Below are 27,324 nucleotides of genomic sequence, written 5' to 3'. Positions count from 1 at the left end.
TGGATGTTATTGTTATGTGACTGTGTGCAGTTTTACTATGTCAAGCAGAATTTTTTATTTTTTTCTGAAATCTTTCCTGCAATAAAATTGAAAGAAAAGTTACGTTTTAAAAGCCAGTTGTGGTCTGTGATTCTTAAGCTAGGATTTTGTATAGTTTGGTTTGCCATACTTGGGTGAAAAGTATATGACTGATCTGGTTGAACTAATAGTTGGTCTTCACACACTGGGAATCTGCACATGTATGTGTGTTTGTGTATGTATTGGGGTTTGGTATTTGATTCCCTTGATTGAGGGCTTTCAGAATCTGCACCACTGAACATTCCAACATGTGACTCTAGTCTTCTCTTTAGGAGTAGCTGCCTCCATTGTTTGCTTGGTCTGCCGTTGGCAGCCAAGGGCATGATGGCTCTTTAGAACTGCAACACTCCTTTATTGGGTGACATTTCCCTTACGTGGTTGGAGTTGATCCTTCTGACTTTGTGTTCCCCAGTTCTCCTCTTTCTGATGCTGTGATGATTCTCCCTTTCCTGGTTCCCTGGTGGTTTTACTGCTTGCTCACCAGTTCACACACAGAAACCATTATAATGTATTCTTGACATTAGGTGTAACAGCTGTGCACTTAACATATCAGTTGGATTTACAGAGTTCTCTTCTTGATAGGTCAAAGTACCCTTCCTGTCTCTCCTTGGGACTGGCTGCTTTTTACAGCAAGTCTAGCAAGTGTATACTTTCATCGAGCGTTTGTTTGCAGTTGGAGTAGTAATTCTTTGTTTTGATTTGCTAGTTTGTATATTCTAGGAATAAGTGGATTACTTGATGTTTGGCGTCACAGTGCATGTTTGTACGGGGGGGAGTTACTTTTTCCAGGAAAAAAAATGTTTAGGACTAGTCAGTGAAGTAGGAAAAAAAGGTCATAGAAAACTTGTGTACTGCATTTGTTCTTCATTTCTTTTACTCCGTGTACCTTTGTCACTTTTTAAAAATGCCACATGTAATGAAGTTTTAAAAAAATGCCATACGTGCAAGACCTCTTACATCAGTTGGTACAGTAAGAATTTGTCTTTTCTTACATGTTGCAGATTTGACATTTTTGGTCAGTTTAGTTTGAATGGTAATATTTTCCTGAACTGAAATGGTCAGCATTGCAGCAGTAATGTTATTGTGTAGTTTCATTGTCCTTTGTGTAACAGCACTACGGAAATGAATTTCCTTTTCTTTTTCATAGGAGGATGAAAAGGCTGCTGCTGAACTTTATGAAGAGTTTCTTGCAGCATTTGAAGGAGGTGAAGGCAAAGTAAAGGCCTTTGTGAGAGGAGGTGTTGTCAATGTTCCCAAAGGTAAGGTGTGTGGTTACATGAGACTCCTGTTGAGTACATCTGAGCCAGGCATTCATTATGGATCTGCTACAGCTGGTTCAGAAATAGGAATTAAATCGCACTAACATTGGCACTTCAGCATTTTCTTCTCTAGGCAGTCTATCTGGGAAAGCCATTGCGTAATATTAGTCTGCTAGTCATGTATTAGTGTATGTCCCTTTCTCCAATTCGTTTTATGTGTCTGTACTAGGATTCATATCCAGTCCCTAGATATCTTGTCTGCCATCCCATTGTTGACTACATCTTGATCAGAGAGTTTGTCTTTAACTATCATTTTTAGACAGACTGTACGGAGTAGAATCTTTCTGAAGGGATAGCTTGTGAAGTGATTTTCATTCCAGGGAGTTGTCTTTCCTAAACCTTTCCCACCACAGGGGCAGGACTTCATAAGAGATTGGTTCATACAATTATAATTCTTTTTCCATGCAGAAAAAAAGAAATTATGAAATCCCCTCTTGTCCTTTAAAGAGTACATCCTATTTTTTTGTTATTCTAACATGGACCAGCAAGCAAGGGTATAGCTAGGCATACTTGGTGTACCAAAATGCGTACATTTTTTTCTGTGCATCTCTTGGAAACTTCAACACTCAAAAAAACACAAAGTTTAGAACTGTGTAAATGAATGCTTACAGTATATAGTCATAAAAAGAATGGTGGTTGGAAAGAATAAACCTCTAAAAATAGTTTTTTATGGGTATTAATGGTAACCGAAAATAAGGTGCCCCTTTTTTACATGTCTGGAGGTGGCATTTTGAGGGCTGAGTACATTTTTTAAAAAAATAGGTAGATGGTGGGGCAACAGCTTGCAAATTTCTGACTATACTCCTGCCAGCAAGCAGGTAAGAATTAGTCTAGAACTGTCTTTAATGGATCATGGATTGGCTGCTATGCAGCAAATGAGAACCTAGGAAATGGTACAGCTTCAAATGTTGTCAGGTAAAGAAAAGTACAGTTGTGTACACTTACCATAAATGTAGATGTTTGAGTGTATTCACTGTTGCAGTTATCACATTTGGGTTATCTGCTTGCAGTAGCCCTAAGTTGGCCTGATTAACAAAGTCTTGGGTCCTGCATCGGTTGCTGTCCCTTCTTCCGTGACGTCAGGTCGTCAGGGGTGTAAAACATGCAGCCGATGCCATTACATCAGTTTTTCTTGGCCCAGATGTCAGGTGCCCCCCTAATGGGAAGCAATTAAAAATGTAAATAAACAAGGTTATACCTCCAACAAAAAAGCAAATACACCAAAAAGCTTTTGAGCATAGTAAAGGAGAGTATAGGTATAGCCAAAAGAAGTAAGGGGGCTGGAGGGAGGGTAACCAGGACTGCAACAGTGAATACACTCGAACATCTACATTTGTGGTAAGTGTACACAACTGTAGTATGTTCTTCGTGTTTCACTGTTGCAGTCATCATACTTGGGTAGCTTCCCAAAGCTAAGAATGGGAGGAGGACTTTAGATAGCATTAGGACCAGCTAAAAGGCCCTGCAAGACTGCAGTGGCAAAGCCAGCTCTGGATTTAGAGAAAATTGGCAGATGGTAATGCTTGGTGAAAGTATGTACAGAACTCCAGGTAGCAGCTTCTAGGATGTCCCTGGTAGGGATGCCTCTGAGAAAGGCTATAAAGGTAGGTGCAGCCCTGGTTGAGTGGGGTCTGATCCCCTTTGAGATAGGTTTTCCATTGTGCTTGTAACAGTAACGAATGCAATGGCCTATCCATTTGGAAATGGTTTGCTTTGAAATGGCCTCCCCCTCTGCCCCTGCAGCAAAGGCCACCAGCAGTTGTTCAGATTTCTTTTGAGGTTTAGTCCTGTCCAAGTAGAATTTAAGTTGTCTGTGCACATCTAAGGAGTGCAGTATCTGTTCCCCTTTGTTCTGTGGATTAGGAAAGAAAGTTGGCAAATGAATGGACTGATTAAGGGCCACACTGGATACCACTTTGGGCATGAAGGAGGGATTGGTCCTGAGGGACACCCTGTCCGCATGAAAGATGATGAAAGGCTCCACTGCCATAAGGGCCTGTAATTCAGATACCCTTCTTGCTGAAGTGATTGCTAAAAGGAAAGCTGTTTTCCAAGAAAGGAATTTTAAGTCTGCAGTAGCAGCTGGCTCGAAAGGAGGGAGAGTGAGTTTCTCCAATACAAAGTTAAGGTCCCAGGCTGGAGTTGGAGCTCTCCTGGGTGGTCGTAAATTTTTGGCCCCTCTGAGGAACTGCTTTAGCAGTGGATGAGAGAAGAGGGGAGGTTCTTTGCTATAATGAGCTGAAATGGCTGAGGCGTGAATTTTGATGGAGGAAAAGACAGGCCCTTGTGAAGCATCTCAGTTAAGTAAAATCTGAGGTAAATTGGGCACTGCTGTGCTCATCCCTTGCGATTGGTTCCAGGCACAGAATCTTTTCCATTTTTTAGCATAAGATTTTCTAGTACTAGGCCTCCTTGCCTCTAAAATGATATCCATCACTGGTTTACTGAGGGATGGTAAAGGAGAGATTAGGTAATTAGCCAGGCTGATAGGTTCAGTGTTTGATGCTGAGGGTGCAGAATCTGGTTCTCCTGCTGAGACAATAGGGTAGGAGTCTGAGGCAGGTGCCATGGGGTCAACAGTGACACACTGCACAAGAGGGGGTACCAGTGTTGGCGTGGCCAGTCTGGTGCAATCAAAATTGTCCTTGGTTAGTCTTGATTGATCTTTAGTAGTACTTTGGAGAGGAAAGGCATAAACTGATAGGTTTTTCCAGTTGAAGGACGGAGCATCCACTTTCCAAGCTTGTTTATGGGGAGTGCTTGTGCAAAATTTGTCCAATTGATAGTTCTGGAGGGAAGCAAACAGGTCTATATCTGGGCTCCCCCATTTGCTTGTCAACATGTTGTAAATCCTTGATTCCAGTTTCCACTCGGGTGGGTCCATGAGGTTTCTGATTAGTTCATCTGCCAGTGTGTTTAGTTTTCCTGGCAGGAATTGAGCTTGTAGATGCACTTGGTAGCTCAGGACTGTGTTTCACAATGCCATGGCTAGTCTGCAGAAGGGGTAAGAATGTGTACCCCCCTGCTCGTTTATGTACCACATAACAGTGGTGTTGTCCGTCTTTACCATTAATTGTCCTGGCAGAATGTGGCCCTTGAAGGCTGTCGGAGCACTCTGTACAGCTAACATTTCTTTTTGATTGATATGCCGGTGCATTTGACTTGTGTTCCATTTGCCCTGAATGCACTTCCCTGCCAGGTGAGCCCCCCATGCTTAGTCTGATGTATCTGTTAGGGTTTGGGCGGCAGGGGGTAGTGTGAATGGTAGTCCCTTGTTTGGTGGCTGACCTCTGCCCACCAAAGGAACTCTAGGCGTAGGCAAGGTATGATAGGATTCATTGCTTCTAGATCCTGGGAATGTTGACACCTTAGGCTTTTTAGATACCATTGTAGTTTCCTCATATGCAGTCTTCCATATGGAATTAGAAGAATGCAGGAGGCCATGAACCCCAGGCCACTTGTTTGAAGTAGGTTGTCAAATGAATTTGTTTCTCTGGTGTGAGGAAAGCCATCTATGAAGTTGTATTCAAGCTTGCTCCCAGGAATATAATTTGTTGACAGGGTACCAGGTGTGATTTCTTTTCGTTTATGGGTGTACCCCAGACAAGTTAGCACCCTTTGTACAAAGGCCAGATGATTCAAAAGGATGTCCTGGCTTTCTGCCTGAATTAGACAATCGTCCAGGTATGGGTATATTTGAATATTTCTTTGCCTGCAAAATGAAATAACTGGAGCTAGGCACTTTGTGAATACCCTGGGCGCAGTAGATAAGCCAAAGGGCAGTGCAGAGAACTGATAGTGCGAGTGGCTTGCTTTGAAGCATAGGTATCTTCTGCAAGATTCCCTGATTGGGATGTGCAGGTATGCTTCCTTTAAATCTAGTGTTGCCAACCAGGCTTATTTGCCTAGCATAGGGAACAACTGGTGAAGAGTCAGCATCTTGAATTTTGGAATCACCGCAAAGGTGTTTAGAGTTGACAGGTCCAAGATAGGACCCCATGAATTGTCTTTTCTGCGTACCAGGAAAAGTCTCGAGTAGAAACATTGTCCCTTTTCCTCTTCTGGTACCAATTGAATAGCCCCCATGCTTAAGAGAGAAAGTACTTGCTTTTGGGCTTCTGCCCACTGATTTGGGGGTGGATCTGGCCACCCGCTTGGTGTTGGTAAAGTGTGGAAGTGAAATCTGTATCCCTGGGAAACTATATTTAAAATCCATTTGTCCAGGGTAATGAGCTCCCATTTCTTTGCCTGAAGAGCAATCTTCCCCCCAAAGGGACAGTCAGTTGAGAAGTGCTTGGAAGTTTTAAAAAGAAGTCATTGAGACAGTTTACTATAGGGGGGAGTTGTTCATCGTGTTACACTGCTGCAGTCATTACACTTGGGTTATCCTGCCGTCAGGCGGTCCCGCAGTTGGCCAGAGTTCCAAAGTCGTGGTCCGGCGTCGGTTGCTGTCGCTTCTTCCCTGACGTCAGTGCGCCAGGGCTATATAAGATGCATCTGACGCCATTTCCTTCAGTCTTTCTTGCTGCGCGGTGCCCGAAGCAGAAGCAGTTCGCAAGTGCCGGTCAGCCGACTCCTGAGATTTTCGAAGTCGAATTTCAGATCCGAAGTCTTCAATAAAGCTAAGTACCCCGTTGAGGAAACTTTTTTCTTGCCTCAGACCGATGTCAGAAAAAGTTAATAATTGTATTTCTTGTGGGAAGCAAATACCTCATAAGGAATTCCACTCTTACTGTATTCCATGCCTAGGCCCTGATCACAACGTCACTAGTTGTCGGTTTTGTGCTCGATTTAACAAATGCACTATAAAACGACGATTTCATTTTGCTTTGCACTACTTCGGCCGAAGGTTCAATTATACTATGCCGTTGGATCAACAGACGACCGCAATTCCGAAAAAATGCAAGGACAAGGATAAAGACAGGCATCCGAGGTCCAAAACTGACGACGAAACCTCTTCTAGGCCAGTCGCCGGTTCTCAGTGAGGTGCTTTCGCAGCCCCTGACACCCGCTACCTCAGAGCCACAGGCCGCCTCCGACTCCCACGTTGAGACAACTAGGCCTCTGGAAACTCAAGATATTGGGCCTACGGAAACTAATCCCTCAGATGGGTCCGGAGCCGCTGGCATCGGTTTCTGAGGGTGTTTTCAGACCATCACAACTTACCATTAAAGCAGCAGCCAAGACAAAAGTACCATTAAAGACAAATAAGCAAGTACAGCATTCTCCAGGACAGTCCTAAGAAACAGATGCTTAAAATGGCCGAAGACCTCATTACTCTAATCAGGGGTTCCCATCCCCCTCCTGAGAAAAGGCCTAGGCAGGATACAGACTATGATTCCTCTGATTCCTCTTCAGACCAGGGATACTCTCTACCCCCCTATGAGGACTCTGACGCTGAAGAATCCATCCCTTCAGCCTCTCCTCCTGAGGATTATTCTTTTGGGGAAACTTTACATACCATGAGAGAGCATTTCCATTGGGAAAGTCAGGATTATTCAGAATCCAAGAAAAGGCTCAGGGATTTCCTTTTATTGCCTCAGCACAGGCCCCTGGCTATTCCCCTTGTGCTAGATATTGTGGATGATGTGATACAATGCACTACCAATTCTCTGCACTGCCCTTTGGCTTATCTACTGCGCCCAGGGTCTTTACAAAGTGCCTGGCACCAGTAATTGCATTTTGCAGACAAAAAGGAATTCAAATATCTCCATACCTGGACAACTGCCTCATTCAAGCAGAGACAAAGGACATTCTTATAAGGCATCTGGCGTTTGTAAAAAGGTTGCTAATTTATCTAGGGTACACAGTAAATGAAAAGAAGTCAAAACTAGTGCCCTCACAACAGATTATATTCCTGGGTGCCAGCTTAACTACAACAGCCCAGATGGCTTATCTCACACCAGACAAACAAGTTCAACTAACTCAATATTTCCAATTACTGGCAAAAAAAATCCCATCTCCCTACAAGAAACATTCTGCAGGCCCTGGGATTCATGGCATCCTGCATACTTCTAGTACCATATGCCAGACTGCATATGAGGAAATTACAATGGTACCTAAAAAGTGTTTGGAGTCAACACTCTCACAGTTTAGAAGCAGTAATACCAATGATTCCCTGCCTACAACAGGAGTTGCGATGGTGGGCACAGGCATGTCACCTAAACAAGGGTCAGCCATTTACTCTACCCACAGCCAGGCAGACTATAACAACAGATGCTTCAGATTACTCCTGGGGAGCACACATGGCAGGAAAATGCATTCAGGGCAAGTGGACCGCAGACCAAATGCATCTTCACATCAATCAAAAAGAGATGTTGGCTGCTCAGAATGCCCTAACAGCTTTCAAGGACCTTCTGCATCCAGGACAATTATTATTAAAGACACAACACCACAGTAATGTGGTACATAAACAAGCAAGGCGGCACTCATTCATATCCCCTATGCAGGCAAGCCATGACCTTGTGGAACACAGCTCTAACGTATCAAGTTCATCTGCAAGCATAATTCCTGCCGGGAAAGAAAACTACTCGGTAGAAATGTCATGGACCCTCACGAATGGAAATTGAATCCACGAACTTCAGCATGTTAATGCAAAAATGGGGATGCGCAGACATAGATCTTTTTGCCTCCCCACTGAATTGCCAACTACAAAAATTCTGCACAAGGACTTATCACACACAAGCATGGAAAGTGGATGCTCTCTCGTTCAGCTGGAAAAACCTAAAAGCTTATGCCTTCCCACCACTGCCACTCCTTTCAAAGGTACTCCTAAAAGCCAGACAAGAAAAACCACAGATGATCCTGATTGCTGCAGACTGGCCACGCCAGCACTGGTACCCAATCTTAAAGAACTTAACTCAAGGCCCACCATGGATTTTGCCTCAAATTCCACAACTTCTGACTCAACGGTCAGCTCAAAACCCTAAACCTGGCTGCATGGCAGATTCATTAGTCAAACAGGCAACACCTCTCTATAAAGCTGTTATGGATGTCATTTTGGAGGCCAGGAGACCTAGCACCAGGAAAGCTTACTCAGAAAAATGGAAGAGATTCTGCGCCTGGAACCAGGCTCAAAGCCTTGACCCTCTTGTCCCAAACATTCCTCAGATTTTACAATACTTAACTGAGATGCTGGACAAAGGCCTATCCTTCTCATCAATTAAGATCCACGCCTCTGCCATTTCGGCACATTACAACACGGATCCTCCTTTATTCTCTCATCCCTTGCTAAAGCAGTACCTCAGAGGGGCTAAAAACATAAGACCGCCCCGGAGAGCACCAACACCAACTTGGGACCTCAATTTAGTTTTGGAAAAACTGACCCTGCCACCTTTTGAGCCAGCCAATACAGCAGATCTAAATTTTTTATCATGGAAAACAGCTCTGCTCCTGGCAGTAACTTCAGCACGAAGAGTCTCAGAGCTACAGGCATTAATGGCAATGGAACCTTTTATAATTTTTCATCAGGACAGGGTTTTAAGGACAAACCCTACCTTTATGCCAAAGGTGGTATCTAGTGTGGCTCTTAACCAAACCATCCATTTGCCAACTTTTTATCCAAACCCCCAGAATAAAGGGGGAAAACTTCTGCACTCTTTGGACGTGCACAGGCAGCTACGCTTCTACTTGGACAAAACAAAAGCTTTCAGGAAAACTGAGCAACTGTTTGTAGCACATGCTGCAGGATCACAGGGCAAGGCTATCTCAAAGCAGACTATCTCCAAATAGATAGGACACTGTATTCGTTACTGCTACACACAGCATGGAAAATCATTCCCTAATAACATTAGGCCACATTCCATCAGGGCAACAGCCACTTTAACAGCCTTTCTCAGAGGAGTACCTACCAAGGAAACTTTGGAGGCTGCAACTTGGAGTTCAGTGCACACCTTTACCAAGCATTACCACTTGCCTCTTTACTTTTAATCCAGAGCAGGATTTGCCACTGCTATTCTGCAGGGCCTCATAGCCAATCCCGACTCTTTATAGATCAGCCACCCAACCTTAGCTTTGGGATTCTACCGAAGTGTAATGACTGCAGCAGTGTAACACGATGAACATAGTACAGTTTTGTACCTACCATAAATGTAGATGTTCGAGTGTTCATACTGCTGCAGTTCAGGTTTTACCCTCCATCCATCCCCTCTGTCCTCGCTGGACTTATCTATACCTTTCTATCCTATACATAAAGTTATTGCTTTTATTTTATATATTTCTTTTTAATTAGCAGTGTGTATTGCCTACTTACTTGGGGGCACCTGACATCTGGGGCAAGAAAAACTGAAGAAAATGGCGTCCGATGCATCTTCTATACCCCTGGTGGGAAGAAGTGACAGCAACTGACGCCGGACTAAGACTTTGGAACTCTGGCCGACTGCGGGACCGCCTGACGGCAGGATAACCCAAGTGTAATGACTGCAGCAGTGTGAACACTCGAACATCTACATTTATGGTAGGTACAAAACTGTACTTTTTATTACTCCCAGATTTGGAAGTGGAGGCTCGCCCACTGCTTAGTCCTGTGCGTACCCTGGGACTGAATCCTGGGAGCTCTGCTGGATCTGGGTTTGGACTGAGAAGGTCTGTAAGAGGCAGGAAAGGACCAATTCTTGGAAGGCCAATGCCTGCTTAAACCTTGGAGGTTGTACTTGTAAAAAATCTTAAACAGTTTGCATAGATTTAGCTTTTTCCTCCATCTTTTTAAGAACAACTTCTGCCTTGTTGCCAAACAGGCGGTCTTGGTTTACGGGAGCATCCAGTAATTTCGCTTTAACGTGATCTGGCAAGGATTGCTCCTTAAGCCAAGCATGCCTTCTAAGTACAGACCCAGTTACAGCAGCCCTGCAAAGATGCCTCTAGTGAATCAAAACCACATTGCAAAGTATGTTTTCCAACTTGTTCAGCTGAATTTAGTGTGTGTGTGTGTGTGTCTTTCGACTTTTCCCGGTTAGGGGTCGCCACAGCGGAACTCCGGTCCGCTAATGATTGGCAGTTGATTTTTGCTTGCTGAGTTGCCAGCCCTAACGCACAAACCTTCAACGAAGGTACGCCCATTCACGCATGTCTCCACGCAGAAGACGCTCTAGCTGTGAGTCGAACCGGACAGCGTCTTACTGTGAGGCGACAGCGCTACCGCAGCAGTAAATCCTGTAAATCCTTATTTTCAGAACAGTCAGGAATCAACATCATTTTTTGTTTAAGCAATCCAATAATATGCTGCTGATACTTTAACATATGAAACTGGCAGTTTAAAGCCCTAATGGCCAAAGTTGCAGAAGTGTATACCTTCTTACCCATCTATCCAGCACCCTGGAGTCTCAGTCAGAGGGGGTAGAGTTTTTGGCAGTAGTAGCTTTAATGCCCTTGGGTCCCTGTGAAATGGTCTCGGGATTTGCAGTAGGATTTTTAAAAGGAACTTGTGAGAGTCAGGGATCCTGTAATATCTATCAGGTTTTCAGGGAGCAGGAGGTAAAGATTCAGAGGCCAGGCTAGATTCCGAAAAGGCATCATCAACAATGTCTAGTACAGGAGGTATGGCTAAAGGCCTGTGCTGGGGCAGGAGTAAGAAATCCTTAAGCCTCGTCCTGACTTTCCCAACGAAAATGCTCCCTAAGAGTATGCAAGGTTTCACCAAAAGAGAAATCCTCTTGGGGGGGGGGGGGGGGCAGAGGGAATAGAGTCCTCAGCATCAGAATCCTCCTAGGTAGATAAGGGTAAATCCTGGTCATCAGAGGAAACAGAAAATTCAGAATCCTCATCAGAAGTAGCATAAGCAAACTCAGTCCTAGGTGTCTTAGAGGAGGAAGGCTGGCTTCCCCTGATTAAAGTAATAAGGTCTTTAGCCATTCTTATCATTTGGTTTTTAGGCATAGAGGCCTGACCATGTGGTCTGGGCATCAGTTTTTTAGGCATGTTTCACCTTTTAGGCCTTGAAGAAGAAGACGGCGTCTGTTTAATATGCAAGACAGTAGGCCTGAATACATCCTCAGACGCCGGTGCCTGCACAGCGGCTCCGGACCCATCCAAGGTAGAGGCATCCGCAGGTTCCACAGTTGAAGCATCTTGCGGCATACCAGACTCCGAATGGGTCTCAGTAAGAGGCCTGCGAATCTGAAGTAGCGAGTATCAGGGGCTTTGAAAGCGCCTCACTGAGTACTGGCGACTGGCTTAGGAGAAGCGTCATCTGCAGCTTTGGACCTAGGCGGCCTGTCTCTGTCTTTATCTTTGCGTTTTTTCGGAATGTCTGTAGTCGGATGGTTTACCAAAGACATATCAGGATAATTGAACCAGGCACCAAAATATTTAGAAGCGAAAATATATCGACGACAGATAGTTCGTGGTTTAAATAAGGCACAAAACCGACAGCGAGGTATGTCGTGGTCATAGCCTAGGCAAGAAATACAGTACGAATGAAAATCTGAGGTATTTGCTTTCCACAAGTAATGCAATTATTTACTTTTACTGACATCGGTTTAGAGCAAGAAAAAGCTTCCCCAACGGGGTACTTAGCTTTTAGTTGAAGACTACGGATGTTCATCGTGTTTCACTGTTGCAGTCATGACTGTAGGGTTCTCCCCTGCCGGCAGGCAGTCCTCGGTTGGCCAGAATCCCAAAGTCTGGGTCCGGCGTCGGCTGTTCAGCCATGCTCCCTGATGTCAGAGCGCCAGGAGTACAAAGCTGACAACCGACGCCATGTTCTCCAGTCTTTCTTGCCATGCGGTGTTAGCAGTTCGCAAGTGCCGGTCAGCTGACTCCTGACAATTTTTTCTAAACAAACTTCAGTCCGAAGATTTTCTTCTCCTACTCAAAGCTAAGTACCCCGTTGGGGAAACTTTTTTCTTGCTCCAGTCCGATGTCAGAAAAAGTTAATAATTGTATTTCATGTGGGAAGCAAATACCTCATAAGGATTTTCATTCTTACTGTATTCCTTGCTTAGGCCCTGACCACGACGTAGCTAGTTGTCGGTTTTGTGCTAGATTCAATCAACGTACTATTAAACGAAGGTACGATTTTGCATTTCATTACTTCGGTAGGCATTTTAATTACAAAATGTCGTCGGATACATTTCCGGCTACCGGAGTTCACAAACGACGCAAGGACAAAGACAGGCCGCCGAGGTCCAAATCAGACGATATCGCTCAAGCAGAGCCAGCTTCAGGTTCGGCCGTGGTCAGTGAGGCGCTTTTGCAGCCCCTGTCGTCGGCCATTTCGGAACCTATAGCTGAAACGGACTCCCATGAGGAGCCAACTAGGCCTTTGAATATTTCTGTTGCAGGACCTTCGGACAATGCTCCTTCGGATGGGTCCGGAGCCGCTGTGCAGGTACCGGCTTCCAAAGGGGTTTTCAGGCCTACTCAGCTTCTAATAAAGGCAAAGCCAAAGACAAAGGCAAAGACTCCTTCCAAATCAAAGACTGCAGCCCAGGCCTCTTCTGATCCGGCTCCCAAGTCTCAGAAACAGTTACTTAAGATGGCGGAGGACTTACTTACTATGATTAAGGGTTCACATCCCCCTCCAGATAAAAGGCCAAGGCAGGAAGTTTATTATGACTCCTCTGATCAGGCTTCTGTTTCTTCAGTTTCTTCTTCTGACCAGGAATATTCTTTCCCTCCTTATGAGGATTCTGATGCTGAGGAATCCATTCCTTCAGCTTCTCCCCCTGAGGATTTCTCTTTTGGGGAAACTTTGCATGAAATGAGGGAACATTTCCACTGGGAAGGACAGGAGTATTCAGAATCTAAGAAAAGACTAAGGGATTTTCTTCTTCTTCCCCAGCATAGACCCCTGGCTATTCCTCCTATTTTAGATATTGTGGATGATGGCTTTTTCGGAGGCTAACTTAACTCCTGATTCTTTTCCTCCAGCTCCTGTTAAGCCAGACAGATACTATAGGGTAACTGATTCCCACCAGTTTTTATACAAGAACCCTACTGCTGACCCTGAAACCATTTCTCAGGGTCCTTAGGGCGTAAAGGCCGCTTCTGCTAAAAACCCCATTCCCACTGAGAAGGATTCCAGATCTTTAGAAAGATGGGGCAAAAAAGTGTACACTTCTGCTACTTTATCTATCAGGGCTTTAAACTGTCAGTTTCATATGCTGAAATACCAACAATTTCTCCTGTCTGTTCTAAAACCAGAGGCTTACTTCCATTTCCGCCTGTGCAGATGATAAGGAGTTACATGACTTAATGCATGCCACTGAACAAGTTGGAAAGCATGGCTTACACTGGATTTTGATGCCTTAGAGGCTTCTTGTAGGGCTGCTGCCTCTGGCACAGTAATTAGAAGGCATGCTTGGTTAAAGGAACAAAATTTGCCAGATCAAGTAAAAGCTAAATTATTGGATGCTCCTGTTCAGCATAATGTTTTGTTTGGATCTAAAGCTGAAGAAGTGATTAAAAAGATGGAGGACAAGTCAAAATCCATGCAAACAGTTAAAGATTTCTTACAAGTACAGCCATCCAGATTTAGTAGGAATTGGCCTACAAAAAATTGGTCCTTTCCCAATTCAGACAGGCCTCAGAAGGGTAGATACAGACGCTCCCGTGGAAGGCCTCAAACGCAAGCCTCTTATAGACTAAGACAGTGGACTGCTTCCACCCCTAGGGGAGGAGAGGACAGGTCGCAAACTCATAGGAAACAGACTCAATGACTCCCTCTGTTGGGCTGCAGGAACTTCTTGCCTGGAAGCCCCTCTCGGAGGAAAACTTTCTCTCTTTCACCTAAATTGGACTCATATAACCCAAGACAAGTGGGTTCTGGATGTAGTTTCAAGGTTGCAAATTCCATTTTCATACCCTACCAAGGCCAAGCGGATGGCCAGATCTTCAAAAACATCAATGGTCAGATACCTTATACCAGGTGGAAGCTCTCTTGGCTATGAAAGCCATAGAACTAGTTCCACTTTCAGAAATGGGACAAGGTTTTTACTCAAGGCTCTTTCTAGTCCCCAGGAAGCAAAATTCATGGAGACCCATTCTGAATCTGTCAGTCTTGAACACTTTTCTAGAGATACCAAAATTCAAGATGCTTACTCTACAGCAGCTACTTCCAATGCTGACCAAAAATGCATGGATGGTGACTTTGGATTTAAAGGAGGCATATTTACACATTCCCATCAGGCAGGAACGCAGAAAATACCTCGGGTTCAAGGCCGGATCGAGGCACTATCAATTCTCTGCGCTGCCCTTTGGATTGTCTACTGCGCCCAGGGTCTTTACCAAATGCCTGGCTCCAGTAGTAGCTTATTGCAGACTCAAGGGAATTCAAATTTATCCTTATCTGGACAACTGTCTTATTCAGGCAGACAGCAAGGATGTCTTACTCCAGCATCTAGAGTTTGTTCAGAATCTTCTCAAGTTCCTGGGATTCACTGTAAACATAAAAAAGTCAAATTTGACACCCTCACAACAGATAATATTTCTGGGCGCTTCTCTAAACACAACAACCCAGATGGCATTTCTGACATACGAAAAACAATTACAGCTGGCCTCAACTTTCAAAACCTTGGCAACTTTAACTCAGCTATCTGCAAGGAGATTCCTGCAGGCTTTGGGTTACATGGCCTCCTGCATCCTTCTCGTACCATATGCAAGACTACATATGAGGAAAATACAGTGGTACCTAAAAAGTGTATGGACTCAGCATTGCCACAGTTTAGACCTACTGATCTCCGTCCTACCTTGTCTTCAAAAGGAATTCCTTTGGTGGTCCAAGGCATGTGCTCTAAACAAAGGAAAACCCTTCTGTCTGCCTCCTGCCATTCAGATACTGACCACAGACACCTCAGATTATGCATGGGAAGCCCATTTTCAGGGCAACTGTCTGCAGGGCCTTTGAACAAAGGATCAGAAGCACCTGCATATCAATTTAAAGGAAATGTTAGCCATACAGAAAGCTCTATTGGCCTTCAGGAATCTTCTACAACCAGGACAACTACTGATACGGACAGACAACACCACAATTATGTGGTACATAAACAAGCAAGGGGGATCTCATTCCTATCCCCTTTGCAGACTAGCCATGGATCTTTGGAACACAGCTCTAGCTTGCAATCTGGACCTTCAAGCACAGTTTCTACCAGGGAAGCAAAACTTCCTGGCAGACAGTCTGAGCAGAAACCTTTCGGACCCACACGAATAGATGCTGGACACCGAAATATTCAAGATGATTACTGCAGTCTGGGGATGTCCTCACATAGACCTCTTTGCATCCCACCTCAATCATCAACTACAGAATTTTTGCACCGGGACTTTCCACGAACAAGCTTGGAAAATGGATGCACTATCATTCAGTTGGAGAAACCTCTCGGGGTATGCCTTTCCACCTCTTCCTCTTCTTCCACGAGTATTATTAAAGATCAAACAGGACAAGCCCAAGATGATAATCTTGCTGGCCCCAAATTGGCCTCGACAGTTTTGGTACCCAACACTGAAAAACCTTTGTCTGGAGCCCCCTTGGGTTTTACAACAGACTCTGAACCTTCTGTCCCAACACCAGGGTCAGGTTCCACACTCCCATGTCAAAACTCTCAGCCTGGCGGCCTGGTTAATCCAGGGTCTTTGAATCATTCTGTCTTACCCAAGCAGGTTTTGGATGTCATTTTAGAAGCCAGACGTCCTAGCACTAGGAAATGTTATGCAGGAAAATGGAAAAGATTTTGTTCCTGGATGCAGGTTCAGGATTTTGATCCTCTTATTCCTAACATTCCTCAGATTTTACTTTACCTGACAGACCTCGTACATAAGGGTCTCTCTTTCTCTTCCATAAAGATACATGCCTCTGCTCATTATAATATACAGACCCTCCAATCTTTTCCCACCAGCTCATGAGACAGTTTCTCAGAGGAGCTAAGAACTTAAGGCCCCCTAGATCTCCTCCCATTCCTGCTTGGGATCTCAACTATGTTTTGGAAAAGCACACCTTACCTCCTTTTGAGCCTGCTTCCACATCTGACATCAAGTTTTTATCTTGGAAGACAGCCATCCTGTTAGCTCTGACCTCTGCCAGGAGAGTTTCAGAGTTGCAAGCTCTTATGGCTGTAGAACCTTATATTATTTTTCATCAAGACAGGGTGTCTTTAAGGACTAATCCTACTTTCATGCCTAAGGTGGTTTCCAAAGTGGCTTTAAATCAAACTATTCACTTGCCAACTTTTTCCCCACTCCTCAAAATAAAGGGGAAAGGAACTTCCATTCCTTGGACGTACACAGACAACTACGTTTTTACCTGGACAGAACCAAGGACATCAGGAAATCAGAGCAATTGTTTGTTTCTTATGCTTCAAGTTCCCAAGGTAAAGCCATTTCAAAACAGACCATTTCTAAATGGATTGCTCGTGGAATCAGATTTTGCTATTCACACCATGGAAAGCAAATCCCAGGGAGTATAAGGACTCACTCTACCAGAGCTGCTGCCACTTCAGCTGCCTTCCTCAGGGGAGTTCCTACCAAAGACATTTTGGAAGCTGCAACTTGGAGTTCAGTGCATACTTTTTCCAAGCACTACAATCTACCTCTCTACTCTAAGTCTAGGGCAGGCTTTGCTTCTGCAGTCTTGCAGGGTCTTATAGCCGCCCCCTCTACTTTATGACCACCTCCTTTTCATTCTGCTTTGGGATTCTACCCTACAGTCATGACTGCAACAGTGAAACACGATGAACATAGTACAGTTGTGTACACTTACCATAAATGTAGATGTTTGAGTGTCTTCACTGTTGCAGTCTGGGTTTCCCTCCCACCTGTCCCCTCCTATTTTTTCTTTTGTGTGGTTCCTTTTTTTCACCCTTCTTCTGAGGTGTATTTGCAAAGGGTATGGGACCTTTACTCATTTTGGAACTTCTGACATCTGGGGCAAGAAAAACTGGAGAACATGGCGTTGGTTGTCAGCTTTGTACTCCTGGCGCTCTGACGTCAGGGATCATGGCTGAACAGCTGACGCCGGACCCAGACTTTGGGATTCTGGCCGACCGAGGACTGCCTGCCGGCAGGGGAGAACCCTACAGTCATGACTGCAACAGTGAAGACACTCTAACATCTACATTTATGGTAACTGTACACAACTGTACTTTCTGAAACTCGAAAATGAAAATTTCAGGAGTTGGCCGACCGGCACTTGCGAACTGCTTCTGCTTCGGGCACCGCACGGCAAGAAAGACTGATGTAATGGCGTTGGCTGCATGTTTTATACCCCTGATGACCTGACGTCACGGAAGAAGGGACAGCAACTGACGCAGGACCTAAGACTTTGTTAATCCGGCCCGACTGATGGCTACTGCAAGCAGATAACCCAAATGTGATGACTGCAACAGAGAAACACGAAGAGCATCAGCAAACAAAGTGTGTGTGAGACTGTTGTGACCCCAGTGCTGGTGAGGACTGACTTCTACTTCCCAGTACCAGTATGATTCTAGAACCGAATTTTGTGCTGTCGTAAATTCCTCTCGAAGCAGTGTGTAGAATTCTTTCTTCTGCATCTCATATCTGTTAGGAAACTGTGTTGATTACCAGTCACATGCTAGCTCTTTGGTGCCTACAAATGGTGTGCCCTGTTAAGGTGGTGCCAGCTCCTCTGAAGTTGATTAATTGATAGCCCCAAAGGTTTGTTTAGTATGTTTACTAGAGTGGGGGCACTAGGATGCCACACCTTCCTTGATGTGAATAGGCCCCATGCCTGGCACGCAGATGTTTTTATCCCCTTTTCCTCTCTGTTTAGAATTTGATTACAGAATGTTTACAGAGGGGTGCATAACAGCCTGTCAGAGAGCTAATGTAGCTCATGTAAACCTCTGTGTTGGGCATTCCCCCTTCCTCCTAAAAGTGAAGTCTCTACCATCCTAGTCTTCTGAATTGGACCTCACAGAAGTGAGTTTAGCCAAATTCTTCACATCTCTTCTCCCATACAGCAAATAGACCTCAGGTTACCTGAAAAAGGACATTGCCTTTGATCAGACTTTGAATTTAATGAGGATCATTACATATGGGGACCAAGAAAAGCGTGCATTGAGGAACTCAAACCACTTGCAATTTTGCCTGTTCTTATGAGTTTCCATGACAGTTAATAACTTAGCTGCCTTAAGTTTGATTTCTTTGTCCCCCTCCAAAAAAAAAAAAATGTGTATTTCCATACTGGGTCCAGGATTGAACATGTTCCCTAATGACAAGAGCAGAGTGCTGAAGCATTTTGAAAGAAATATTTTATAACTTGGCTACCCTCTCACTTCATATGATCATTTGCCAGATGCATGTTAAGGAAGAATTCCATTGTTGCTGTTAAGCTTATCCCAGTTTTTCCTCACTGTATTGTTATCTAGAAGTTTTTTAATGTTCAGAAATCCTCCAGTGTGTTTTGATTTTATCATTCCCATTCTTCCATGCCACAGATGATGAACGTACTTCCATTTCTTCCCTATAAAGATCTCACATTATTTCAGAATCGAATTTGTCTCAGCCTACATGACCGGAGTTATACAATGCAGATTGTGTTGTTTGGCATTGGTCACCCTGCACCATTTTTATTCTTGAGACTCTGTTGCTGTGGTCAGTAAAGTAAATGGGTGAAGTAAAACTGTTTTTTCATAAAGCTAACTTTTGGAGAAACTATTTTTCCAAAGAACTGGTTGTTGATGAAATCTTTATTGGAAGTATAAGGACTAGTGTCATAACACTACATAATCAGACTGGTGAATACTTTAATTTCTGGCTATTGAAATTGTGTTTTTATCTGTTTAACTTCAAATTTAAGCAGAGTATCAAACCTACGGACAGGCGGCATTTGCCTTACTAGATTTTTGCAGTGACATAGCAAAAGCTGACAATTTTGACACCCTGAAAGTATGTGGAGGGTGGAGCATCTGGGTTTTTATTTAAGGACTACACTTTCTACCAATAAATAGCACTTGTCTAGGCTGTGTCATTAAAAAAAAAATCTGGCAAAAGGATAAGGAGACTTAAAAGGCAAAATCGCATTAGTGTGGCAGTCCAATGACAACCCTTTTGTTGTATACAAGTATTTTTAAAAACGTGATAAATTCTTATGTTAAATTAGTTAGTAGATGGAATGTGTTGATATGATGAAAAACATTTTTTTTCAGTTTTACAGTGTAGCTTTCCTTTAAGAATCATTATGAAGCCCTTCATCAAGTTGATGGCATGATTCTAAGGCATCCTGGATGAGAATTTGAAAGAAAAGGAAACCAGGCTACTCAGGCAGCTTTCTGTATGGGCAGGAGGTGCAGTAAACTGTGTTTTTTTATGTAGTGAACACCTGCAGCAGTACAGCAGCATTCATAATGTTGTGGAGCAGATGATACATAAAAAGAGGTTTTGGCCCATATTTGAAGATATTAGGGGTCATCCGTTTGACTGTTTAATTTGCCCCTGGGCAAATGGCTTTTGTTTGGTCCTCTGTCCCTTGTAGCTTTCAGCTGCTTGAAGGAGGAAGGAAAAGCTCTAGAGTCCGAAGAACTAGTTTCCCATCCATCAGTTCCCAAGTGTATCAATGTCACTAGATGGGTTGCAAACTGGCTCAAGGACAGAACCCACATGGTTAGAATTGCTGGAGCCATGTCAGACTCCAAACCAGTTACAAGTGGCATCCCACAAGGCTCAGTCCTGGGACCTCTCTTGTTCGGTATATATTTCTCGGAGGTACAGGCCAACACGGAAGGAGTGTGGCTGACCAAGTTCGCAGATGACTGAAAAACTGGGTGCCATATTCGACTCTCCAGCCGACACAAGCATCCTCCAAAAGGGCCTCATAGAAACAGACAACTGGTGCCAGAGCCATGGCCTCAAGCTAAACGCCAAAAAGTGTATAGTCATCCCCTTTGGCAAAAACAAAGTGCCCACAAATTACCACATAGGTGGTAATCCATTAAGTACAGAAGAAGTAATTAGGGACCTGGGGACCCAAGTTGATAGCAATCTCTCATTTGACAACCATGTGGCCAAAGTGGTTAGCAAAACATTTTATATAGCCCACCTAATCATGAAGGGATTCACATCTAGATCAGGGGAGGTCATCGTGCCTCTTTACTCATCCCTCATCAGGCCCATAATTGAGTACAATGCCCCTTTTGGGATGTACCTTACCACACACCTGCAGCAACTGGAAAGACCCCAGAAGTACCTCACCAAGAGGATCAAAGGGCTCAAACAGATGCCATATGCTGCCCGGTTAAAGAAACTCCAGCTCTACTCAGTGGCATACCGCCTGTTCAGAGGCGATCTGTGCCTGACGTATAAAGCCATGTCCGGCCTGGAATTAATGGACATGCTGCACCTCAGAAAATCCAAATCCCATCGAGCTACATGCTCGAGAGACTTGAACCTCAGCACTGAAATAAATAGGACATGCTGGAGGGACAGATTCGTAACCCAGAGGCTCCCTTCACTCTGGAATAAAATCCCAGTCCAGGTTAGGCAGAGTCCCTCATTGACTCTCTTCAAGAGGAATCTTGATGAGTGGATGGGAGATCGTAGGTTTACCCTGGGTATCACTTCTGTGTCTCTGTTAGACAGAGACACAGTATACTAACTTCAAAAAAGGGCATAGCAAAATTAATTTAAAATGGGTGGCGAAAGCCAAACACATTCTGGCTAGGCTTATAAATGTCCTAGGGCAGATAGCCTAGTATGAACCTATGAACAAATTATGTTCCTTTATAAAATAAATAAATAAATAAATAAATAAATAAATTGAATTGGCATAGGCAAAAATAGGTATCTGAGGGAAAAAATGGTGGTATAGGATGCTAGAAGTAGAAGGGGACAGGACAAGGTGAGAGAAATCCATTCCAGCACAGGAACCCCCCCTTCTGTCAGTAGTACTTGATTTCCTTCTCGTCTTTTTTCTTTCTGCTGTGCTACTCACTGGCCTTTTCAAAGACGGTCTACTCCAGCTGATATCTGACAGATGGTTAAGCGACAGTTTATTTCAGGGTACAGAGTAAATTGTTAGTCCCCCCATTTTATGGTGATGGCTTAGCCTCAACAAAGCTAGCCTAAACAGAGAAGTGAAGCAGCTGATAGACTGTGCCATGGTGAAATAGGTAGTTGATTGGAAAAACAAACTGGGAAAAGTATTTCACTCACCCTTTTTGCTAATGTCCAGGAAGGATCACTGTTTGAGAGAGAATTACTAATCATAGAGAGGACATTTGTGCATTTAAAGATCACGTGCAAAGGTTTTTGTTACCATTTCCTTTGGCTGTAGTTATGTTCTCATTGTGTAAAGTGGGCTTTCTGATTATAAAATAGATTTTACTTAAGTTATTTCAGTAGAACTGTGCTTATTAAAGAAGAACTGCAGCTACAGATTGAAAAAAGGTTTGTTTCATCATGTTTTCATGTCTCCTATATTTTAATCACTCTGGGACTATCTACACTTTTTTAAAATATTTCTATATGTAATTTCAGGGTCTGTCAACATGGAGGTCCAGCATCTTGATGTGATTTTGATTTTTTTCTCTGTCTCTAGGTATCTCACAATGCAGTGTTTGGCTTTAAAATATTATATCACACAGGTGTCAAATCTCCAAAACTCCTGTCACTGCATTGATTTTACATGCAGAACATGCTTCCTTTATCAGTCAGGTTTAATTAACATTTGTTCCGGTGTTGTCTATTTTCATCCGTTCAGATGTGTGGGTTGTCAGATCTGAGCTGACTTTAAAGCTTTATTGGATCCAGAGCTTTGACTTCTCTCCTACCCATAACTCCCTGGGCTCTACCTCAGATGCTGAGATCTTGTTTGCTGCTTGAATGATATGGATGTGCACAGAGCTCTGTCGCGCATTAAGTTATGCTTCTCTCCTTCAGTGAGAGTTTTTTTCTTTCACTTTCTTTCTTAGTGTTAGTGTAGAAACTTGGAGTAGTTTAGTTTTCACAGCTAAGGCGTTAGGCCTTCCCTTCATGATACAGTTGTTAGTATTTATATTAAAAAATAAAAAAAAAAAAACAAGATATATAGTTTTGATTTTTCCTCTAGTTGCTAGATCTGTTTTTTTAAACTTGACATTTTTTATCTGTCAGGTTCTCGCCATGTCGGAGTTGACTGGGTTTAAAAAATGCTTGGAGTGTGGGCACAAACTTTCACTGCAAGACCCACATCTACATGTGTCTATTGCTCAGTGTCAGTCTTGTACAGCATTTAGTACTAGGGCTCTTCAAACCAGAAGAGACAAACTTATTTTAAAGGAGGTCCTTCCAGCACAAGCAAGTCTCCTCTAAAGCTTCTAAGAAACAGCCACTAGAGCAGACATCCTCAACCAGCCCTGATCCCAAGGTCCTAGAAGGTTGGTTCTGATACCTACATGGGCCCGATCCCTTTCTCCACACACAGTTACTCACCCGGACCAGTGAGTTTTAGACTTCGGTCACCGATCTTCCAGGAAAGGAGATATTCTCAGCCACTTTTGGTGGCATATTCTTTTCGGTCATCAAGAAACCTCACATAACTTGATGTGGCAGGATGAGGAAGTTATTGAGGACACGGGTACAGCTTGGGTTATCCTGGTATCGTCCTCAGGAAGTTACTGAGAACTGGCCAACTTGCCTCTCCCTTACAGAAATCCATACTGACTCGTCCTTCTGGTTCGCTATTATTGGATTCATCTGGAACAAGAGCACCTTTGTTGATGCCGGAGCTGCTTATGTCTATTCTCTCACCCTCTCTCTTGACTCTGTTGACTTCGGCTCGAGATGAGATTCTTAGCTGAAGCTTCAGCATGGAGTTCCAGGGGGTAAATTGACACACATCTCTCCCTCTCAGGGCTTTGGAGGTGGACAGCTTGGGTTTGTGATCAGCTGTGGGGCTGGGGCTTGTTGGTGCCGAGATTTCCCTCTTTCTTCAGAATGGAGGGAGTCATCAGTTCTGGTGACAACATTGGCCTTTGAAAACGTTTTGGCATATGCCAAAGACAAGGTAGCTTCGACTAGTTTAATTACAGCCACACACCATCTGCAAGTCACTTTCTTCACCTCTTAATTCTTTCAGACAGGAACAGGTGGTACCAGAGACTTCAGTTTGCTTTTTTAGCTGCCCATCCAATTCTGACCCTTTTACTTTTCCTCCAGAAGGTGCTTCCAGAAAACAGATGTGCAGACAGAAGCACCTAGATTTTCCCCCCAGAGTCACCGAAGGTGCTGACCCTAGAGGAAGGGGAGGATACCCCATTGCTCCCTCTCTGAAGATGTCACATTTGCTGATATTCTTGAATTAAGTATAGAGGGGGTTGGTTATCCCAAGACGTTTCACCAGATGAGTCTGTATTCTTGGAGTCCTTTGGTTCCAGATCAACATCTTGGTCGGTACCTCCTGTTTGACCCACTTATCGATCTTACACCTCAAAGGGCATGGAAGGATACTGATGTGGAGCCCATTCTTAAAGCAGATAGAATTTTATCTGCACTGATGGACAGGTTTGGGAAGTTCGTCTTTGCATCAATGATTTTTGCCCTTAAATCGCTGAACTATCTAGCCCATTTAACAAGATTGCAGAGAGATTTAAGTGAAGAGATCAAGTCACTCTCAGGGGTGTTGCCTGTGGATGTTCAGAAAACAGTGGCAACTCGGCTTTCCATCCTTCAGTCTTCCTTTAATGTGGTCTTGCATCTGCTCTCTAGTGCAGCTGATGGTATGGCCAGAAGAGCTGGCACTGACATTAATATGCATCTCCACACCTGGATGTGAATTTATGGAAGACTTTAAGGCATTTTTTTTTAATGCCTGTTACAGTGATTCTACCTTGTTTGTACCAAAATGCAAGGATAAGATGCACTCACCAAATGCTAACAAGATGACAAGACTCTCTCTGCAGTAGGAGTATACTTCTCCACCCCGCAAAGAATGCTGTCTAGGAACCAGAAATAAGAAAGGAAGATTTAATTTCTGCAAATCAGAGTAATTTCCATGACTCCTAAGGTGACAAACCTGCCTGTGGTAGAGGGGGAGGCAGTTTTAATGGATGACACCCAAAAGGCAGAGGTGTGGCCACATAATCAAGGCTTTTGCTTTCCATTTTCTGAAAGAGCCTTTTAGCGCTCCTGAACAGTTGCCTTGACTGCTGCACTCTGGAGACAGCCAGGGGCATTTTTCTCTGCACCCTCTAGTCTGGCATACAGTAACATCAGATTCATGGGTGTTAACAATAATATTGAGAAGCTATTCAATTATCTTTTCCCTCGACCTCAGAAAAAGAAGGTCCCCTATGTTCCATCCAACCAGTGGGATGCAACAGCCATAGACATTTCAAAGCTGCTAGAAAAAAAGGTAATTCGGTCACTCCTCCATGACCAGTTAGAATCTGGAGTCTATTTTGAAAGAAAACTGGGGACCTCAGACCCATTTTGGATCTCTGTCACCTAAACCAGTTCATAAGACAGACAGAGTTCCAGATAGTCGCAGTTCAGTCCATTCTACCTCATTAGAGGAAGGATGATTGAATGTGCTGTACAGAGCTCCAGAACTCCTACTGTCACATCAAAGTAATGAAGCAGTCTAGTAGATTTCTCCGCTTCCAGCCAGAATTGCCATTCAGTCTCACCACAGCCTCCAGGGTGTTCATCAAGATCTTGGCAGTAGTAGCTGTGCACCTGCACCTACTGGGGATCCAAGTCTTTCCTCTACCTTGATTGGCTACTCACTGCCTCCACTAAGCATCACCCATTGGGACCAATTACTTCATCTGCTTCTGGACTTAATACTGTAAACTGGCCAAAATGTCAACTTACTCCACACACAGAGTATAGACTTCATAGGAGGCTACCTTGACAGCAAACCTCAAATAGTCAGCTTTTTCCAGTCCTGAGTTCTGTCACTTCGTCTTCAAGTATTGCATTACCTTACAACAAAGGGAAGATTAGTTGTACATCTCTTGGGTCTCATGGCTTCTACAGTTCTAATGGTTCCCTTTGCCAGATATTACATGAGGGTACTGCAGTGGACCTTAGCAGTACAGTGGTCTCAATCCATTCCCCATCTGCATTCAAAAATTTGAATTACACAGGTCTACGAAAAACCACATGACTTGGTGGATAATATCCTCTTCAGTGAATGTGGGTGGTCTTTTCCAGACGCATTTGCTGATTGCAGCAGTGACCACAGATGCATCCCTTCTAAGGTTGCAGAAGTATTTTGAATGGAAAATGGTCCAAGCATAGTTGTCAATAAAGATTGACCTCCACATCACTGACAGAGTTGCATGATTTCAGGACCTCCTCCCTGAGGGTGTGGTCTCCATGCAGATGGACAACATGACAGTGGTATGATACTTCAGAAAACAAGAAGAACCTGAGCTTTATCCTCTGTGTTGAGAGGTCATGAGGGTCTGCCAGTCTTCATAATTCAATCTGATAGCAAGACAGATCCCAAGGTCCTCCAGTGTAATGGACAACATGACAGTGGTATGATACTTCAGAAAACAAGGAAGAACCTGAGCTTATCCTCTGTGTTGAGAGGTCATGAGGGTCTACTAGTCTTCATAATTCATTCTGATAGGTAGACACATCCCAGGGTCCTTCGGTGTAATTGTAGACAAATTTAGCAGGACAGTTTTGATGCCTCATGAGTGGTTCCCTCAATCCTACAGTAACACAAGTAATTTTCAGTTGCTGGGGCCAACTTTCCTGTAACCTCTTTGCTTCCTATCACAACAACAAATGTAGCATGTATTTTGGCCTGAGCCTTCCACAAGAACAGTCACTGAGGGATGCATTGGTCCACAATTGGCTCTCAGGTCTCCTGTACACCTTTCCCTTTATCTCTAATGAACACATTCATACATAAACCAAGGCAGTGCACTGTCATTGTGATCCTCATTGCTCCCAACAGACATGTTTCCCTACCTATGGTCTCTGTTAGTACATCCTCCATGGATGCTGGATCATTATCTGGATTTACTTAATCATTCATCTGGACTGCCTCCTCTGGACCAGAATTCCAGTGAAGTTAACCACATGGATGTTCTTCGTGTTTCACTGTTGCAGTTATTACATTTGGGTAATCTGCTGGCAGGTTGCCCTCAGTCGGCCTGAATTCCAAAGTCTTGGGTCCTGCGTCAGTTGCTGTCTTCTCGTCCATGACGTCCGGTCGTCAGGGGTATAAAACATGCAGCCGACGCCATTTTCTTCAGTCTTTCTTGCCGCGCAGTGCCCGAAGCAGAAGCATTTCACAAGTGCCGGTCGGCCGACTACTGAAATATTCGAGTTTGAGTTTCAGAACCGAAGTCTTCACTAAAGCCAAGTACCCCGTTGGGGAAACTTTTTTCTTGCTTTTAACCAATGTCAGAAGAAGTTAATTGTATTACTTGTGGGAAGCAAATACCTCATAAGGATTTCCATTTATACTGTATTCCTTGCCTAGGCCCTGATCACAACATGCCTGGCTGTCGGTTTTGTGCTAGATTTAACCAACGCACTATTAAGCGTTGCTATATTTTTGCATATAAGTATTTTGGAAACAGATTTAACTACCCAGAAATGTTGTCTGATAGCAATCCGACTGCCGGAGTACATAAAAAACGCAAAGATAACGACAGAGAAAGGCAGTCGAGATCCAAAACCAACGACGAAGCTTCTCCTAAGCCAGTCGCCTATTCGCCGGTACTCTGTGAGCTTTCTTTGCAGCCCCTGATACCCGCTACCTTCAAGTTGCAGGCCTCTACCGACACCCATGTGGAGTCCGGCATGCCGCAAGATACTCAAGGTATTGGACCGATGGCTGTATCTCCCTTGGATGGGTCCAGAGCCGCTGAGCAGGCATCGGCTTCTGATGGTGTATTCAGACCTCAACATTTGTACATCAAACTGACGACAGCTGCAAAGGCAAAAGCAACTTCTAAACCTAAAAAAACGACGCATGAGCCACGTGCGCAGGCCACTATGCCTAAAAAAACAATGATCAAAATGGCTGAAGACCTTATTA

The 27,324-nt window shown here is 44.0% G+C and overlaps 1 protein-coding gene across 3 annotated transcripts in view; it reads left to right on the top strand.

The window, feature by feature from the left end:
• The window catches only part of LOC122801567 (U2 snRNP associated SURP domain containing), a 2,423,494-nt gene that overhangs the window by 577,664 nt on the left and 1,818,506 nt on the right, over positions 1–27,324 (top strand). For all 3 annotated transcript variants that reach the window (XM_044071008.1, XM_044071006.1, XM_044071007.1), the window contains one exon: positions 1,226–1,337. In XM_044071008.1, coding sequence (XP_043926943.1) covers positions 1,226–1,337 — 112 coding nt within the window. The remainder of the gene's footprint in view (positions 1–1,225; positions 1,338–27,324) is intronic.

The sequence above is a fragment of the Protopterus annectens genome, chromosome 5.part0 (genome assembly GCF_019279795.1).
Source record: "Protopterus annectens isolate FY-2018-M chromosome 5.part0, PAN1.0, whole genome shotgun sequence".
Classification (NCBI taxonomy): Eukaryota; Metazoa; Chordata; order Ceratodontiformes; family Protopteridae; genus Protopterus; species Protopterus annectens.
The sequence above is the reverse complement of the archived record's forward strand: the minus strand, read 5'-3'. Positions and strand labels throughout refer to the sequence as shown.